At 33.3% G+C, this 21,827-nt stretch overlaps 1 protein-coding gene across 1 annotated transcript; it reads left to right on the forward strand.

Annotated features, from left to right (window-relative positions):
- Positions 1 to 15,355: 15,355 nt before the first annotated feature.
- LOC124924531 (probable protein phosphatase 2C 72) lies at positions 15,356 to 16,672 on the forward strand. The gene is made up of 5 exons (XM_047464556.1): positions 15,356 to 15,514; positions 15,609 to 15,890; positions 15,980 to 16,097; positions 16,178 to 16,401; positions 16,478 to 16,672. Exons 1-5 carry the CDS (start codon positions 15,356 to 15,358, stop codon positions 16,670 to 16,672), a joined length of 978 nt encoding a protein of 325 aa, XP_047320512.1.
- Positions 16,673 to 21,827: the final 5,155 nt, after the last annotated feature.

Genomic DNA, 21,827 nt, shown 5'->3' on the forward strand with positions numbered 1-21,827 from the left:
AAAAATAAATAATTTGAGATAAATGTTATATTCATTTTATCTCAAATTAATTTTAAGAAAATCAAAGGTGATTAAAATAAATAATTTAAGATAAATGTTGTGTCCATTTAATCCCAAATAAATTATATAGTAAACCTCAAAAGTATACAAAAGAATAAAATAAATCGACAACATAAATGTCATATTTATTAAAATTATTTGGTATATTTTGTAAGTTAAAAATGGAGCAAAAAGAGATTGAAAAATTAATTTCAAACAAGTTCCATCCATGGCTTGAAAATGGTCATAATCTGATGCAGCCAAAATCCGAAGAGTTCAGTGCAACGTACTTCACAACCATTGAATGAGCGCTAGATTGTCATTAAACGCCCAACAGTCAGTCGTGTCACCCACTACAATGGAAAATACACGCGTTCACGAATCAGTTGATTAGACAAAGTGCGCCTCAATATCATTAGACCAGATGCAATAGAACACCCGAATGCCAACCGAACGTGAACGGAACATCCCGCATTCGATTTTTCACCCGAAATGACATCGGTTCACCTGGTTTGTGTTTTTCTTTGCGACAACGAACATGACAAGAACAGATTTTATTTTTGATTTTTCAAAGATGGATCTTTTTCTTTTCTCCACCATTTTACTCCGTTCAAAAGGTGAAATGATCACCCTACTTCAATGATTATTTCTCATACACTTTGAGGCATCATCATTGCAAATATGGGCAACTGGACATAGATCAAACAAAAGACCATCAATGGCCTTTTAACTAAATCTGATCCACTTGGTCAATGAACCAAACTTGGGAGGCTAAACATAGCCTCCTCTAGGAAAATCGAAGGCAAGAGATCATATCTCAACTGAATCAAGCCCGAACATAAATCCTCCATTGAAGATCTTCAAGCTTTTCTGAAATTTTAAAAATTTTGTATAAGGTTCTAAGGTTATGATCCAAGAATTTAGGAAGCTTCTAAAAGAGTTAAAGAGTGTATTCAACTCCATGTAAGCTTCCAATCACATTGTAATTCGAATTACCAATTTAAATTTAAATTTTTACATTTCAGTTTGACTAGTTTCATATATTACTTTATTATCTGATTTTTTGATTGGAAAACGATCATGGAATTATTTGTAAGCTTTCTGTTAAAAACACTGAATCAATCAATCTAAATCAGAAATACTCAAAATTTATTTTGAAAATTTGATTATTACTCAAGAACTGTAACCCGAAAAGCTTCGCAACATGTTTCTAAGGATGTTGGGAACATTTTTATTCCAATTCCAAGTCATTCCGGTCATGTTTGATTAAAACTAAAACTTTTATATAAAATTCAGTTCATGAATTGGTTAAAACAAAACATTCAGTGTTCATGTTTTGGTTTATTCGATCATATGAAGCATAAGGAAGCTATTGGCAAGCTCCTTAAGCTTTATTAAAGCTTAAGAATAAACATATACGTTTTTTTACCTTAAAACTATCTAAGTTAAATGGGATATCATCCCGATCGAATGACACATCAAGATGATGTTATAAATGATAATTGAGACCATAAAAAGTTAACCATGACCTTGAATCAACAAATCAATGCCCTAATCAAAAACGTCTAACCTACAGTTTTATGTTCTTGATGTCCGAAGAAGGTTAACCCAAGACTAACCTAGGACCGAGAATGTCTCACATCCAGAACCGATGAATTTTAGCCCAAGGCTTACTTGAGATCGAGAGTCGTTCACTCTCAAGACTGAGAAAATCTAGCCCAAGGATAACCTAGAACCGAAGAATTCCTCGAACCCCGAACGAGGAATTTTTACTCTTGATTGAGGATTCTCGGACCCAACCGAGGATTTCTACACCCGACCGAGGACTCTCGCATCCCGACCGATGATTCTCACACCCCGACTGGTGATTCCCGCACTTCAATGGAGGGATCTCAACCCAAGACTGAGGATTTTAGCCTAGAACCAAGAGAAATTTCCCCCATGAACGAGGGTATTGGTCCGACCTGTTTGGTTTCATTTTTATAATTTCAAAATAAATTTTTTAATTTTGGAAACTCAAACCATTTTCTAAAACTCTAAAAAAAATGATTTCAAAATCTTTTTAGAATATTTTTATAAAAAATTATTTTGATAAGGGCCTGTTTGTGATTTATTTTTAGATTCTAATACATTAAAATTGATATTTTTCAGGTATTTTCTTCATTAATCGTCACATCAACCTCAAGTACCGACATTTAAATATTGTTTTTACAATTTTAAATACAATAAAAACATGTGTATGTCTAGTATCTGAAGAATAATTGGTTAAATAAAACGTAATAAAACCAATTTTCAAAAGTCAAGACTTTATAAAAGTTCACACTGTTTTAAACGGGCACGGAGGATATAGCACGAAAACTCATTCACGAGTATCATCAAACATCGAACCTAAAAGAGACTCTAGTTAATAATACGTTTATAAACGTATAATTTTATTGATTTAAAAAAATCAATTAACGACTCTTATTAAATAAATAATCTTTTAAATTAATTTAAATACAGATTTCTTTAATCAAATTTTAATATGATTATTTTAAATCTAAAAGATTATTTGAAATTTGATCAAAGTTAATTAAAGGTGATGACACATTTATGTAAATATTTTTAAAATAATGTTTTAGTAAAAACAGATTCATGACATGCAAACTGAGGTTGAAATTGCTCGAATCTTGAATTTTTTCGGGACAAGAGTTTTTCAGGGGTTATAGATATTTTTCTCAATTAGACAAAACGGCTGTCATCTTATTTTAACATATCATTTTCGTTTTTATAATTGATTTTTCATATTTTTAAATGAAATGATGTTTAGAGTCGTTTTAGACATCCATGACTCCTTCGCTTCCATTCAACATATTTCTAGTGAGAATCGAACATGTGACATTTTGGTCTATTATACCGACTCTTTCCACTTAACATATATTTTTAGATTACGGTGACCCATATGGGTTTTGATTGGGACATGGTCCTAGGCTCACGGTATAATTAAAAGTCCTAAATGTTTGATATTAGATCCACTAGACCCAATTATGTTACTTATAAATATACGGTCTTAGTTAGAGTTTTATTAGACACAACACATCAACTATTTTATATTTTTCTCTTTAAGTTGTAATCTTCTATTGACAACATAGTGAAAAGTTTCATCCTCTACCCGTAGTTTTTCATGTTTTAGATTCCACATAAATCTTTTGTTATTTGCGTGTTTTATTTATTATTACTCGTTTTTCTAATTTATCTTGATTAGTATTAAATTCATATCCATTTTCAACAATTGGTATCAAAGTCTTGGGGTTTTTTTTCCTAAGATTATATCTATTCACTTCACTCCCTAGATCTTTTATCAGTCCAAATTAAATCTCAAACTTCCAAATCAATTTAAGTAAATCCCAAAAGCTTGTTTGATTTATTGTTTTCTTGAATTTATCCTATTTCTTTGATTTAAATGCATAAATCACTCCAGAAAATTCTCAAAATATATAAAATGGTCAAGAATATTATTCTTGTCTAAAATAAAATTTTCATAATTCTTAGGACACGTTTAAAAATATCTCTAATTTAGTGATATCATAACTTGAGTTTCATAACTCCAAAATCACAAGAAAAATTCTACATGTTCCTAACATTATTCTCGACAATTTCGTGCAAGCAAATCCCTCTTTGAGCAAACTTGAATTTTAAGGTTTCGTTTGTGTACTCTCATCTCATCAGATTTATCTATTACTTTCATTTTTCGACCTTGTTTATTACTATGAAAATATATAATCAAATTTAAAACTGGAATAAGTTAAGTTCTTAAATAGATGTAGATTCAAAACTTTAGACAAACAACATAGGTTTTGAACATAAACAAAGTATAATTACCATTCACGTTTTAATGGCCAATGGTTTTGTAATGTAGACAGTATGTTTAGGATGGGTGTGCGGGCCAAGCATTGAAACCTTTTCACACACGTAACCAAACATCAAACCCTTAAATTGGAATCATCTAAAATTATTTCTCAGTTTTTATAAGAAACAAATTAAAGTTTGACTCTAAAAATAGAGCCAGTTGTACCAAACAAACAATCAAGAATCGGGATCGATCCAAGTACGACGACAATTCCATCAATCCACGATGGATATAGCGTAATAATAATCGACGAGATTAGGAGGCGATGACTGGATTTGGGCGTACACTATTATAATAGAATATTTTGACATTCGCTTTAAGAAAGAAGAGGAGTTGGACATTATTTTATTACTTTTTTTTTTTTAGGATCTTCATTCTTGATGATTTTTTTTTATCTTGACTTTGATTTATTTTTTGGCTTTATTTATTGAGTCTAATTTTTAATAACTGTGTTATTGTACATGAAAAATTATCATTTTCATTTATATTATTTTACAGATTTAAAAAAGAAAAACATGTATGTTAGTTAAATATGCTAAACAACTAACAATTGTATTTATGTATGTAGTTAATTCAACATCAAGAGTAACCTTTATTTACTTAATTTTTGTTAGTTGATTATAGTATTAACGAGGCATGTTAGATTTATATGAATTAAATCAGAATTTATCTATGAGAAATTAAAACTATAGAAACATATATGTACTCATCTTTTTTTAATATTTTATTTTATTTAATCTTTCCTCTCCTTAGAATAGAATGGTTCTTCCAATTGATGAGTATGTCAATTTTCTTTTTCTTTCTATTGATGAAACACCTAGAGGAAATGATCGTGCCTAAATTTGAGGATCATTACCGTTACAAAATAACCAACATGTCAATAATTTTGGTTTGTTTATAAATATCACTTAAGTATCATCACTTTATGTTAATGGCAAATACAGACATCAACTTCATTTCACATTAGATCATATTATTTTGTTTTATATTAAGATGAAATTGACACAATTATTTATTATACTAGTGAACCGTAAATTTCAACATATCATTGTTTCATCTTTGTTGATTACTTATAAATTTTTTTAGCGATGGATGTGTTTTGAAAAGGATAATAGAAGTGAAATTTAAACTAACATAAAAATGTTAAAGATTTCAACCATTCATATTTATAACTTTGAAAGGTTTTTATTCTCTTCCTATTTTAATATTTTAAATTTCATTTCTCTTGTGATAATTTTATATTAGTGGTATCACACCATAATACTACACGCAATGGAACCCATTGGTACATTATTATGGATTTCTTTATTCAAGTCAACACAAGCCAATTGATGCTAATAATCTTCTGAACAAAGGAAAAATAAATAAATATGAAATAAGCTCGTGTAGACGTGTAAATGAACGAGTATAGTTAGTTTAAATATATAAATTATTAGAAGTTCATGTAAACATACTTATTATCGAAGTTAATTATTTTTATTTTATAAATTTATCAATTAATTAAATTTAAATAAATAAATAATAATAAATCATTTTATTCATATCTTTTCTTTCCTTTTTATTTTCTACGGGCATTTAGCTCGTGCATTTGTACGAATAATTATATAAAAAACCGTGAAAAAAATTATAAATAACATTTTTAATTTTATTTTTAACCATTTTAAGTTTATGGGCAGGTCACCCACAATTCGACTCAAATATTCATTTACTATGACATATATATCCAAATTAACCACAACTTTCGGCCCGACAATTCAAAACACTCTGAAAATTAAGCATTATTATATATATATATATATATATATATATATATATATATATATATATTACTTAAAAAAAGTTATATTGTGTTGAATTTAAAATATAAAGTCTTATTAGTCTAGTGTTAAAGATTTGTACTTATTTTGTTAGGTTGCAAATTCGAAACATACATATAGCATTTTTATTTTATTGTTAACCATTTTAAATTTATGGTCGGGTTAACCCATAATCTGACCCAAATATCCATTTACTTTCACATATATATCCAAATTAACCACATCTCTCGACCCGACAATTCGATACTTTGAAAATTAAGTAACATCATATATATATATATATATATATATATATATATATATATATATATATATATATATATATATTAGTTAGTTAAAAAGTTGAACTTATATTGTTAAGAATGTCCCACGTTCATCATATAATATTTTTAATTTTATTTTTAACTGTTTTAAATTTATGGGCGGGTCAACCCATAATCCGACCCAAGTATTTATTTACTCTCACATATATATCCAAATTAACCACAGTTTTAGACCCGACAATCTGGACACTTTGAAAATTAAGTATCATTATATATATATAGATAGATTAGTTTGTTAAAAAGTTGAACTAATATTATTAAGATTATCAAAAATGATGTTCAATTTAAAATATAAAATTTTATTAGCCTAGTTGGTTAAGAGTTGTACTTGTTTTGTTAGGTTGCAAGTTCGAAACATACATATATAATTTTTAATTTTCTTTTTAACCGTTTTAAATTTATGGGCGGGTCAACACACAATCTGACTCAAATATTCATTTACTCTCACATATATATTCACATTAACCACAGCTCTCGACTCGACAATCCGGACACTTTGAAAAAAAAAATATATATATATATATAACCGTTTTAAATTTATGGGCATGTTAACCCACAATCCGACTCAAGTATCCATTTACTCTCACATATATATCCAAAATAACTACAACTCTCGACCTAACAATCCGAACACTTTGAAAATTAAACATCATTATATATATATATAGATTAGTTAGTTAAAAAGTTGAACTTATATTATTAAAAATATCTCGCGTTCATCAAATTTGGAGTTGAATTTAAAATATAAAGTTTATTAGACTAGTTTGTTAAATAGTTGTACTTGTTTTGTTAGGTTGCAAGTTTGAAACATACATATATCATTTTTAATTTTATTTTTAACCGTTTTAAATTTATGGGCAGGTCAACCCATAATCTGACCCAATATCCATTTTCTTTCACATATATATCCAAATTAACCACAACTATCGACTCAACAATCCGGACACTTTAAAAATTAAACATTATTATTATTATTATATATATATAGATATCATTCACTATCTTTCTCTTATTATTTCTCTATTTTTTTTTTTATAATCTCAATATTTTTCCTCTTATTTCCCTCATTTTTTTGTAATTCATAATTTATGCTATTAACATAAAAATATACAAAATTCCTAATAATCAACGATACATAACATTTAAATGATCAATTAAAAAAATATATTCAGATTGTTTTCAAAACATACAAGTATCATAACCTCGAATTTATAATTCCAAGTTAGAGTCCAGAAAACTTAGGAGTCTGAGCGAGGATTTGAAAACTTTTCAAAAAAAACAAAGTTGAATCTAATATATGTGTACAACTTATAACGCTAACTTTCAGTACATTTCTTCTTCATTTCATCCAAACACTTCCAATAACATCCCATCATCTTTCTCCCTTTCCATAAGCTTCGCCACATGTCCTACTACGTTTATCTTATATCGGACGACCCATATGATTCACATCGAACACATAATAGACAGACACAAGAATCCAATGTCTAACGGATACCAAAGGGTTATGTGGCATTGTAGAGGATAAGAATGTGAGTTTAAGCATTGATTGTCAGATAATTGAAAGTTGTGGGCCTCTATTGTCTTTTATACAATTAGGGTTTATTTAATTTTTAATGGTCTTGAGCCTGTATGTATAAGTAATTTAGGGTTTCTAGGGTAATTACTCATTTATAATGATTGTTTGTAAATATTAATACAGATCACTTGAGAATAGAAAGACTTTTTTCTCTTCAGCAAATCTTATTGTCCTTCCCAGTTTTTTAGGATTTTCTTTCTTTGTAATCGTTTTTCAAAGATCCAATAGTCAAAAGCCAACATTTGGTATCAGAGCTAGATTGAAGACATGGCGTCGACAAGATCAACCAAAGATGCAGCGGCAATGAAGATTGGAAAAGAAAGGAACGTGACGCTCTCTTATCCGTTACTCACAAAGAGTAACTACTCGGTATAGGTGTCGAAGATGCGGGTAAACTTAAAAGCACATGGAGTGTAGGAAGCCGTGATGCTCGACGATGTCAACGAACGGATGGATAGAATGGCTCTCGCTGCCATCTATCAAGCACTCCCTAAGGACGTCCTTCTCATGGTAGTTGAGAAAGATTTCTCCAAGCTAGCGTGAGAGACTCTAAAGACAATGCATTTTGGATTAGAGAGAGTCAAGGAGAAAAAAGTGTAAACCTTGAAGACACAATTCGAGGCGATTCGCATGAAGAATGGGGAATCAATGGATGATTTCTCCATGATATTGACATCCATCGTGATTGGTATTCGCTCGTTGGGAGAGAAGGTGGAGGATATCTCTGTCATCAAGAAGTTTCTTAGAGCCCTACCACAAACATACATGCAGATCGTTACAGCAATTGAGCAATTTGTGACTTCAAGATATGACCGTCAAGGAGATCGTCGGTCGTCTCAAAGTCCACGAGGAGAGACTTCGCGGCTATGAAGACCAAGAGGAGGAGCACATATTGCTCACGCATGATTAATGGATGTCACTTATGAAGAAAAATTAAGAAGCCAATTTTTCTTCCGGATCGTCAAGTCGTAGCGGAAACGGTGGAGATGAGGTCATGGAAAATGGCAAGGTCAAGGGCGAGGTCATGCAAAAAGTTCACCTCGACAAAAAGACACCAAGCCCCGCAAAAACAAGAGCACAATGAAGTGTTATGCTTGTCAAAATTATGGTCACTACGCGTCTGAGTGCCCTAACAAAAGGTCTGACAATGAGGCAAACCTCACTAGCTTCTATGACGAGGAGCCAACATTAATGTTTGATGAGATAGTGACGAATGCTTTGCCCGAAGACGTTGATGCAAACCTCACTAGCTTCTTTGACGAGGAGCCAATACTAAGGTTTACTAAGGGAGACGAGAAGACAAACCTTGAAGATTCATGCAAGAATCGTCCAAAGAGGAACTAGAGGTGGTGTTTTTCAATGAAGAGAAAGTCATGGAGAAATTCCTCGCAAGTGGAAATGAGTGTAATCACACAGATGTGTGGTACTTTGACAATGGAGCAAGGAACCATATGACAGGCCATCGAGAGAAGCTCAATGAGATCGACAAGAAAATTACTGAAAATGTGAAGTTCGAAGACGGAAGTAAGGTGCACAAGTTTCCTAATCCAGCTTAAGGGAAAATCTATGTGAGTAGAGATGTCGTATTGGAGGAGGAGAAGAAGTGGGAGTGGTGCATCAACAAAAACAAGCGCATTCAAAATTTCGTGGAGTTCGGAATCTTACGAGATGTCTATGCGGAGGAACCACTAGTAGAGATGCATCTTGATGAATTATTATTGCTCACCACCGAAGAGCCAACAACATATCACAAGGAGGTAGTTGAAGATTCATGGAATGAGGCCATGAACAAAGAGCTCAAGTCTATCAAGAAGAACAAGATATGGGAGCTCACCAACTTACCACCTGGTCACAAGACCATCGGGTTAAAGTGGATTTTCAAGTTGATAAGAGACAACAAAGGAAACATTCTCAAGCATAAAGCGAGATTGGTAGATAAAGGCTATGTGTAGAAGAAAGGCGTTGACTTTGAGGAGACATCTGCATTGGTGGCGAAACTTGACATAGTCAGGCTAATTCTTGCCATTGTAGCTCACCGTGTATAGGAGATTCACCACTTGCATTTGAAATAATTATTTCTCAATGGTAACACCGAAAAAGAAGTCTATGTCGCTCAACCTGAAGGTTTCATCAACAAAAAATAAAGAGCACAAGGTGTACAAGTTATACAAGGCTCTCTACGAACTACGTCAAGCACCAAGGGCATGGAACACTTACCACAAAAGATAATGATGAGTCTCGGTTTCGTGAAGTGTTCTCAAGAGTACGCTGTGTACACGAGAGACCGTGGAGAAGAAGTACTCATTGTTGGCGTATACGTCGACGACTTGATTGTGACAGGATCAAGCATCAAGGATTCGAGGAGTTTAAAAAATAGATGATGAAGGAGTTCAAGATGAGTGATCTCGGGCTACTCTCGTACTATCATGGTATAAAGGTGGAATAGAATAAAGATAGTATCGAGGTGAAGCATGAAGCTTATGCGAAGAAGGTGTTGAAACAGTTTACAATGGAGGATTGTAACTCGAGAAAGTATCCTATGGAAGCAAATTAAGTTGCAGCTCGGAAAGTATGTGGAAGGAAGCTTAGTGGATCCGAAGGAGTATAGGCGTATCATCGAGAGTCTCAGGTACTTGACGCACACTCGACCCGATATCTCTTATGCAGTTTGCATAGTGCGTCGATACATGGAGAAGCCTAACACTCTACACCAACAGGCAGTAAAATACATTCTTCGTTACGTGAAGGGAATGACGAGTTATGGGATTTAGTTAAGAAGATGACGAAAAGTTGAAGAACTCATTGATTTTACTAACAACGACCTAGTCGGTGACATAGACGACAGAAAGTACTTAGGGATGGTGTTTTATCTCAGTAGGAATCTGATCACCTGACAATCTCAGAAATAGCGAACTATTGTTTTATCTTCATGTGAGGCAAAGTCTATGACAGCTAATGCAGCGTCGTGCCAAGGACTTTGGATGAGAAACTTATAAAGCGAGGTGCTCGGATGCGAGCCGAGGCAGGTAACCCTTTATGTCGACAATAAGTCCACAATAGCATTAATGAAGAATCCGGTGTTTTATGGACGTAGCAAACACATCGACATTTGGTTCCACTTCATCCGTGAATGCGTCGAGAACCGATAGATCGTTGTAGAGTTCGTGGGCACTAGAGAACAGCGTGCAGACATTTTCACTAAGGCACTAGCAAGAATCAAATTTGCAGAGATGCGAGAGCTACTCGGCGTGAAGAATCTCGAACTAAATCAAGCTTACAAGGGAGATTGTGAGTTTAAGCATTGATTGTCAGAAAATTGAAAGTTGTGGGCCTTTATTGTCTTTTATATAATTAGGGTTTATTTAATTATTAATTGGATTATGTATAAGTAATTTAGGGTTTCTAGGGTAATTACTCATTTATAATGGTTGTTTGTGAAGGTTAATACAGATCACTTGAGAATCGAAAGACTTTTTTCTCTTCAGCAAATCTTATTGTTTTCTTAGTTTTCTAGGGTTTTTTTTTCTTCGTTATCATTTTTAAAATATCTAATAGTAAAAAGCCAACAAAGAAGATCCATGGGATGGAATAGAAAGAATATGTAGTAAAGTTGAGTGATTTCTGTACGGACTGAATCTATTTGGATTTCTTGAGCTCGATTCGATTTAGAATTAGTTCTTCTTTCTTAAGCCATTGTTTTAAAAGAAGTTTGTGTGTTGGATTTTCGGCTATTTTGGTGAAGTGGGTTGGGGCTTCGATATTATGATCCGCCCTCGTCAAGTTGATTATTCTTCTAATAATAATTATTAAACACGTACTAAATATTCTCTGTATATACATCCCTCCACAAAATGTTACAATCGACTAAACTACATGCATAACTCACACTCAATGCCAAATGTGTTCTATCCTAAGAGAATGCTTCAATATACACCACTTATTATCTAGATGATTCACGTTTCTAGACGGGATAAGTGCGCCCGAATTTGTAGTATTGAGACTCAAACTATATTTTGACAATCCATTGTACTTGAAAATCCCCATTGTCGTTCGAAATTCACGGGATTAATTATCTTCTCATGTTCATCGATTAAGCTAAAGAGTTACACATCGACTCAGGTCTCATCGGGCTGCCACGCCTGCCCCGAAGAAATATATATGAAACCTGGTCTTAAATGGATCCAAAACGGTTAACTAATTCTAGTCCGGAGAAGAAGAAGAAAAATGAATATTCTTATTTTTTTAGGTTAAGTATATTTTGATGGTAGGTTAAAAAGTAAATAAAAATAAAAAAAATAAAAAAGTTAACATTATTTTTAATGGATAAGAAAGGGAGGTTAAATGAGTCAATTTTTTATAATGTATATTTAAATGAACTTTTCTAAATTTGTATGTATAAATAAGCTAGTCATACAAATGTATATACATTTAGATAGCTAAACCACCTTGCCTAATTTGGGGATATACCATTACAAAATAACTGAAATATCAGTTATTTTGGTTTGCCTATTTATAATTTAGTTCCTCTTCTTACAAAATATATATATATATATATATATATATATATATATATATATATATATAATAATACTTAAAATCAATCCTTATTTTCTCTCTTCCTCATACTATATCTTTCTTAATTAAATTTTATTTTCATTACCATATATATATATATTTCCTTACCATATATTATATAAAAAAATTATTAATAATAATTCAAGATATAAATAAAATTTTTTTATTATAAATATATTTACCTTCATAATTTTATATTTATTTGTTACCTTTTATTTATATATATATATATATATATATATATATATATATATATATATTATATTATATTATTTTTCATCATTAATTTTATATAAATATATTTTATCTTTTATCATACATTTTTTCTCTCATCATATATATAATATTTTCTTTATTAGTATAAATAATTTTTATGTTAATATAAAAATTAACTAATTTATAATAATAAATATGAAATACAAAATATATGTAGATACACAAAATAATAAAATTATTTTAACAATTATAATGGTCTAGCGATTTAAGTGTTCACATTTAATACTTAAAACTAGGGTTCGAATCCTAAAACATGCAAATTTAAATTTTCAATAATTTATTTTTGACTATAATATATGGTGATGTAACTTTTAAACAAATGATAGGCATTTTAAAGTGTGAGATCGGAATTAGTGGTTGGTTTGCCGAACATTTGAAAATGTGAGGTCATGAGATGGAGGTCGAGTGGTGGGTGGTTTCTCGAATGTGAGATCGGAATTAGTGGTTGGTATAATGAGCATATGAAAGTGTGATGTCACAATATGGAGGTCGGGTGGTGGGTGATTTGTCGAGTGTGAGGTCAGAATTATTGGTTGGTTTGACGAGTATTTGAAAGAGTGAGGTCACGAGATGGAGGTCAAGTGATCGATGGTTTATGAAGTGTGAGGTTGGAATTAGTGGTTGGTATGATAATCATTTTAAAGCGTGAGATCACAAGATGAAAGTCGGGTGGTGGGTGGTTTGTCGAGTGTGAGGTCGGAATTAGTGGTTACTTTGGGGAGCATTAGAAAGTGTGAGGTCACAAGATGGAGGTCGGGTGGTGGGTGGTTTGTTGAGTGTGTGGTTGAAATTAATGGTTGGTTTAACGAACATTTGAAAGTGTGAGGTCACGAGATGAATATCGATGGTTAGTGGTTGATTTGACGTTGGATAAATGGTCAATGATCAATTGGGGATTGGTTGTTGATTTGTTAAAGTGGGGAGTAAAAAAAAGGTTGACTAAGATTGTTGAGTAGTTTGTCGAAGGATAGAAGCATATGAAAAAATTTGAGTCACAATATTAGGGTTAGTGGGTGATTGCCGATGGATAACAAATGAATATGAAAAAGTGAGAATCACAAGATAATGGTCAATTAAGAGTTAAGTTGGTACTGAGGGGATACAATATTAGTTAATATTAAGTTAAAAATTAAACTTAATTTTTACAAACTAAAACTAATTTTAAATTATTCTTTTTTTTTTAATAAAGGAGAGTTAGAATGACTCCCTATAGCCATGACACCCGTTTAAACTCAAAACGTTTTCAGGTGAAATCTAATTTTAAATTAAATAGATTTGAATAAGATTAATTTTAATTAAAATATTTATATATAAATAATATTTTATACTTATAAATATAAGTTAGGTATCATCATTTATATTAATGACAAATTCACCTTTAAACCATCAACTTAATTTCACATTAACTTAATTTCACATTAAATCAAATTTACAAATTTATTTATTACCCTAGTTACCTGACTTTCAACATGTCAATGTTTCATCTTTGCTAGTTACTTATAATGTTTTTAGTCATGGGTGTGTTTTGAAAAGGATAATAGTGTGTTTTGCTAGTTACTTATATATAAATAATATTTTATATGTATAAATATAAAAATGGTAAGATTTCAAAAAATCATAATTTCGAAAGGTCTATATTTTTTTCCTATTTTAATAACCAAAATTTCAATTCTCTTGTGATAATTTTATATTCAGCAGTATCACACCATGATAGAAATCTACACGCAATGTAAAGAAGGAATCCAATAATGATTAAAGAATGACCCATTGGTATATTTATATATGATCTAATAGAGTTTTATATGAGCAAGATGATATATTTATTGTACACCAATCATATCACGCGATAAAAGAATTGGGATTAATAATCTGTTCCAATACCTCAATAAATTGACCATGTTTTCACCGGTTTTACTAAGATCAATTTTTCGCAATTGAACTTCCATTTCAAAAGTTTATTTAAAAAATAACTATATCATGCGGTTTCTTAGTTAAACGTTTCATAATTGCAATTATTTTTATATATCTAAATATCATTTTATAAATGTTGTTGAGATAACCAAAAAAGTTAAACAAGAGAAAGAACCAAAAACATGTCAAAACCTAAATAAAAAGGAAATAACAAGGGTGACCAACAAATTAAAAAGCCAGTGACTTGGAATACTTGACAGATGATAGGATGGAATTTTTTTCAAAACATTCTTAGATAATGTTTTAGAAGTTCTTACAAATCATTTCATGCTGATAATTTATTTAAACATGATGGGGATAAGGTAGAATGATGCAACCATTTATTTGGCCCTCTTTATATATAAAGATATATATAATTAGATAATTAGAATATTCTCAATAATTGAAAGTTCATCCATTATTTAATTTCATCTAAATATTTTATTACTTTTGGTTCAAACAACTGTCAGACTTGAATCTTATTTATTGTGATAAGTACGTCAATAAATTTAATTTAAGAAAATAAAGGTTATAACAAATTTTGAAAGTTTGGATGTTTATATATATGATCATTGACATTAATTTTGTTTCTAACAAAGAGAGAACAAACTTATGACTTTCAGATTCTTTATTTTATTTTTGGTGAGATGACTTTTAGATTCAATTTGCTTATCCTACATGATAACAGCTCATATGCCCTTTAAGTGAATCTTTGGGGCATTTAAATAAGAAAATAGGAATTATGCAGGCAAAAAAAATATATTATTCTTTATCCCATGAGGGTCCCACTCCAACATATAAATTAATGGGGCATCTTCTTATGAGAGATTCTCAAAGCTTATATAAGGAGACTTCCAACCATTCATTGAGGGATTCCTAAAACTCAACATTTTGATAGAATAAGAAAATGGGGCTTTGTATCTCTAAAGGATCTGCAGAGATTTATGTTGAAGATGATGATTGTCAAGAATCTGTGGTTTCTTATGGCATCTCAAACTCTGTCTCATCTCTTTTTTCTCTTGAAGGCAACAAGGGAGTCAACCAAGATGCAGCCGTGCTCTTCCATGTAAGTGTAAACTTTCTTGGTTAATTGGTCCTTTTTGGGATCTTTTTTTTGTTTGTTAACTTTGAGATTCAATATATTTCTATGACACGTGAAGGGTTACGGTACAGAAGATGTAACCTTTTGTGCTGTGTATGATGGGCACGGAAAGAATGGCCATCGTGTGAGCAAATTAGTCAGAAACCGCCTGTTGAAACTGATGTTAAATCTGAAGGAGGAATTCGCCAAGAACAAAAATAGCCCGAGTCATGTAAACGAGATAAAGATGTGGGAAGAGGCGTGTATGAGTGCTTTTAGGGTGATGGACAAGGAGATCAAACTTCTTGACAATTTTGATTGTTCTTTGAGTGGAACAACAGAAGTTGTTGTACTAAGAAAGGTACTTACGATCTTCTGTTTAATGTCATCTTTCTCATTTGAGTTAAACAACACGAGACTGATGAATATTATGATGATATCTATGATCAGGGTGAACATCTTTTGATTGCGAATTTGGGTGATTCAAGAGCAATTCTCGGGACAATGAACGATGATGGAGGAATGACTGCGGTAAAGCTTACTACTGACCTAAAGCCTAGTGTTCCAAGTAAGGGGAATATTTAAAGGCATACAACTATTGATATGTTAATTGTAACTAAAACCATGCATGTTTGTTGCAAATGCCAGCCGAAGGAGACAGAATAAGGAGGAGCAACGGGCGGGTGTTGGCTTTGAGAGATGAACCGCATATCGATCGAGTATGGTTGCCTCATGAAGACAGCCCCGGCCTAGCTATGTCGAGATCCTTTGGTGATCTTCTTCTAAAGAACCACGGAATCATTTCCATCCCTGAGGTTTCTTTTCACCATTTGACATCTAAGGATCACTTCCTTTTTCTTGCCACTGATGGGGTATGTTATAACATCTTATAATTAAATCTGTATTAGTTGTTTAGATATTTTTTTTTAACAATTTCACATTTCTTAGGTGTGGGATGTGATGAGTAATGATGAAGTTGCAACGATAGTGGAATCATCGGATACAGGCGCGAAAGCTGCGGAGTGTGTGGTTAACGCAGCGGTTTCAAAGTGGAGACAGAAGTTCCCTTCTTCTAAAAGGGATGATATCACTGCTCTTTGCCTCTTCTTAGCAGACAAAACAGATGATACAATATCTTCATAAAATCATAGTTTCTTCCAATATATATAGTAATGGACAACTTAGCATATATGCTTTTCTATTATATAAATAATTTTGTACAGTTTGAGCCACTTAAAACCTTCCAACTACTAGTTGGGAGTTGATTCTCTCTTTTTTAGTGTTTAGAAAAGATGTTGAATGTTTGTGGTCTACATGTTCTATTTGAAAGCAAAATCATATATAACTTGAAAACTTTTATTTAATATTAGAAAAAATTTCAAATAACTCTCAAGTTTACAATAAAATTGGAATTGATTCAAAATTGAAATGAAGAGAGCTAAAAATCATTTAGTTTCAATTAAAAATCATTTAGTTACATGAAAAATGGTTTTAAAAATTGCTTGAATCGAAAGTTTGATATTTCTATAGATTTGATCATGACAAGTAACCTATATACTTCAATAATGAACCTTGATAATCAAATTAAGCATTTTGTGAAAGATATATGATTAGAAAATCATACTCCAAAAAAGAAATTTACAAAATTCACAGCGATACTAATTATTTCCGAAAAGGTCTTGAAAGAAAGTCAAACAAAAAGGATTATGGAGAATTGTGCAGCTCACAAATCTTCTGATATTCATGATCATAGGAGTTGTTATATAGGAGTTGTTATGATGCTTCACGTTCTATTCATTTCTTTCGTGGATGTTACCTATTAATATGTTTTTCTTCTGTAATTTTATATGAGCGAATTTTGCAATTAAATAGAAAATAAAAATGGTTTTATCATCTACAAAATACAAAGAAAATGGTTTATTCCATTGTGTACAATAAATGCTTAATAGATTAAAGCTCAAGGATAATGAAAACATAGATCATATTCCCTAAAACAATAGGCAATTATAACGGATCATATAAGAAATGTCTAATATTATAATGATTATTTAATATTCTCAAAACCTTTTCAGGGTATGTTATGGATACAAATTATTTATGTCTTCCATGTAATAGTCATCGTTATCATTTTTTTTTTATCAATATCATCTTCTCTATTATTATTATTATCATTATCATTATTATATTTTTCAATATTATCATATTTTAAATAATGATTTCCTTTTTTTTTCTATGATATACTAAAATGTATAATTTTGAAATATTTTACCTACAATCAAATGTGATGTCATAAAGTTCTATCTTTAATTAAAAGAAAAATATATATACATATAATGTTACAAATAAATAAAATAAAATAAAATATATGTAAAACGAAATTATCAAATTGAAAGGTTGATTTGAGGCACGTGTTAGACACATTTCCCTTAAAATAATTTAATCGTCTCTCGTTTGTGTCATAGCTAATCGCAGATGGTTGTCTCTCGGAGTACAACGAATCCAGTAGTGATTATGTTAGGATCTAGATCGAGGCTGGCGGACCGGGGTCTGGCCGGTTAGCGCCTTTCACTCAACGGTTGGTGATTAATCCGGTTAGAGATTAACACCGGGGTTTCAATACTACACAAACTGTCACAAACCCTTGAACCGAGTTCAAGTGTGGAAGTGGTTTGTTTCAGGTTGAAGCAGCACACATACAAGATGGACAGAACCGGATTTGGATAAGGTCGGTTTGGAATTTAGTAAGTTAGTTTAGATAGAATCGGTTAAAGTGTAAGGCCGGCAGAAAGTAAATAACAAGACAGGTTTTTATGGATGTTTGGAGATAAAACTCCTACGTCACCCCTTCCTCTCGAAACTGCGAGAAGGATATTCACTAATGAATACACAAACACAATCCGATCGAGAGTTATTTTCTGCTCGATAACACCCGTACAATTTTAACCGAAATTATAATCTTACTTCAAATAAACACTTGAGCTCTTTTTGATCGTAGAGAGATAAACTTGTAATAACTCTTAAAGCTTGTGGTTGGTGGAACTTAGTAACTCTTGTAACTTGTTGCTAGAAAATCTTGTTGCTAGAGCTGCATTTATTCTCTTGAACTTCTTCTTTTATAGGTAAATGTGCCAACAGTCATATTTCATCACCTTGAATCTAATTGGCTGAGCAGAGATTCAGTGATTCAGACCTGGCGGTCTAGGCTTCCAGTGTATAGGTCAAACCAGCTAGGTTTGTCTTTTACCTAATATGGCAATTGTCGGTTGGACAGTTACCTGCACCTTGAGGATTGCCCCTCTAATTTATCCTGGAGTGGAAAGATCTTGTCGGACGGTCTTCTGCAGCCTGCAGATTGTCCTCAGACTTGTATGAATATGGCAATACTAAGGTCTGTCCTTTGTTATCATCTTCAACAGATACTCAAAGTATCTATTTGCACCGATCGGTTGTAAGTTTAGGTTAACCGGATGACTTCCGGTTTTGGTCTTTTCTTCTGACCGGTCTTATCTTTCTGCTCGGTTAGGTTTTTGGTCGGTTGGGTTGCTTGACCGGTTGAATTATTTGACCGGTTGGATTTTTTAACCGTTCCTGCACAGGAAGTTTGTTTTTGTTAAGTTCTATTTAACCGGTCTAATTTTATCTAACAATTTCTCCCTTTTTGATTATTTTACTTAAAATATTCAAAACCATGTAAGGATTAAAATGTAGGCCGGTTGTTTTAAAAGTTTGTTTGGCCGGATTTTTGGAAAATGACTTAGAAGAATTTTTCGAAAAATTTGGAAAAATTTTGAGAGAAATTTTATATTATTTTGGAAAAATTTTGAGAAGGATTTTATATTTTATCTTATTAATTTCTCCCTTTTTGATTATTTTATTTAAAATATTCAAAACCATGTAAGAATGCAAATGTAGGCCGGTTTCCAAAAATACTTGATATATATATAAAATTATACTAAGTTAAACATAAGCGATAATTAAATAAAAGCTTCTATCTCTTTCTCTTGGGCAGGTATTTGTCCAGCATTTCTGCAGTCATCGTTCCCGTGCCCGGATTGCGAGGATCGACGCCAGGTCTGGAGGATGATCCTTGACGGCCTAAAGTGCCGGTGAAAGGTGAGGCCAGTGGAGCAACCCATCTTAGTAGGGCTACATCGAGGCCTCGCGGTCTTTTGACCAGCGGTACGAATCCATCTTCGAGTTCTTTGTCGTCTTGTGAAACCGGGTTGATTCGGGGATCGACAACCGTGTCAGCAACGTTGTCCAATAGCTTTGAAATTTCCGCCCTCTTGGTAGGAGCCTTTCTTTTTCTTGTAGTCGGTCCGGAAGGGGAAGCAACATCTTTGGACTTCTTATGAGCCTCGGCGAACTCATTGTATGCTGACTGTTGGCCGATTAGTCGAGCCGCATCTTCATTTTGCTGAACCGCTATGGCTGGTGCAATGTTTTCTATTGTTTGCATATGTCCGGCCAAGTTCGCATCCGCCTCTACCGTTTCCTTTTGAAGTCGGGCTTGCTTGTCCAAGGCATCTTCAATCCTCTGAGCCGCAAGCGCATTTGCTTCCTCAAGTGCTTTGTCGGCTGCCAGCTTCTCCGCTACCATCTCCGCCAGCTGTTCGGTGACCGCTTTTAGATCTGTCTCGGTCTTGGCATGCTTCACTTTAAGCATTTCCACTCTCTCAAATGTGGATCCGTCCTGGACACCGGATTTGGACAGATCCCCTTCAATCTTTTTCAGCGTTTGGTCGGTTGTTATGAGGTGTAGGTCTATCAAACCGACCTTTTGGCTGGTATGAGCGAGATCGGTTTCCAACTTCTTACTTACGGTCTCCAGTACCTTAGTTCTGTCAGTTGTGTCGCTGAACAGAAGATCGGTAAGACCGTATTTGTCCTCAACGGACGTAATCCGTCCAACCGCGGCGTCCAGCCGTTTATCGGTGGACTCGATCATTTCGATGGATTTTGTCGTGGTTTCTTTTATCTTCTTTTGCCACGGCATGATGACGGCATGGACAAATTCCTCGATTAGATCCTTGACCCTTTCTTCCGTTACAGCTGGTACCGATTCATTGTCGGTTTGAAGAGATACTTGCTGATCAGTGGGCGGTCTACCCATCCCGAGTTCGGTGTCGTTGATTACTGGTTCCGGTAGAGAAGACATATGCTCGTCTTCGGCCGGATTTGGACCGCCCTCAGGATTAGATCTGGAGAAGGTTGACACTTCTTGGTGCTCGAGTTTCGCTTCCAACTGTGCCAACTCATCGGTCAGTTCCCGTTCTTTGACCGCTAACATGTCCAACACTAAGAGCTCGAACTGAGACTCCGTTGTCCCTGGGATATGCTTTTCACGAAGATGTTGAATATGTTCGGTGAGCCCTAGTAACCGGGCATGCGGTTCGACCATTTTACTTCTTCGAAAAGCGGTCAAGACGCTCTAAGCCTTTGTAAGGTTGATGACTTCCGCCTCCATCTCAACCAGTTTTTCGTATCTCCGGTCAAGGGATGTTCCGATAGCATGTTGGTGTAGAAAATTTCCTTCCGGTTAAGGGCCCATTGAAAGTAGACGTCGCTTGTAGCGTGAGCCTGAATGTGAATTTCATTCATGATTTGTTTGACGAGGTCCTCACCCATTTTCCGAATGCTTTCATCCCCGGTTTTCATTTGCCCAGTTGGACCGAATTCGACATTTTCAGTTCTGGCCGATTGTTCTTCGACCACCGACTATTTCCCTTTGCTAGTCCGATTCTGCTCGGTGTGGTGAGAGAGCGTTCGTTCAGAGGTTGAGGCCGAGTCCTCCGGATTAGGGGTATTTAATGTTAATATTCCGTTTTGTCTTATTAGTGTTGAGAATATTTATGTTTCCAAAACTCATTGGGAAGGAGTTACTTTTGACCGGTTGCGGAGCTCGAGGTGGAGAATCTAGTTAGAAAGTAACTAAGTTTGTGTAATTTCCCATGTAGTTGGAAATTGAAAGTTACTTTTCATTAAAGAGAGTGGAGTTACAACAAACCGAAAGAAACACATAGATTAACCGAAAAAGATCATAATGGAGTAGGATGACAATACAATCGGTACGTACAGCAAAATGACCGGTTGTAGAAAGGAGTGACTTAATTGTCGGAGGAGTTAAGGTGTCGGTTCTTCCTTTTCCAGGCCTTCTCGAACCGCTCATAAACGAGTCGTCAACTTCCTTGGTGATGACCTGGGCCTGATTCAGTCCCTCGCCCGGACAAAGTGGAACCACGAGTTCCATGAGTAGGCAGCTGATCTGGGGGATGAAGCCAGTTTGGCGAATGCTGAT

This window comes from Impatiens glandulifera, chromosome 2 (assembly GCF_907164915.1).
Source record: "Impatiens glandulifera chromosome 2, dImpGla2.1, whole genome shotgun sequence".
Classification (NCBI taxonomy): Eukaryota; Viridiplantae; Streptophyta; class Magnoliopsida; order Ericales; family Balsaminaceae; genus Impatiens; species Impatiens glandulifera.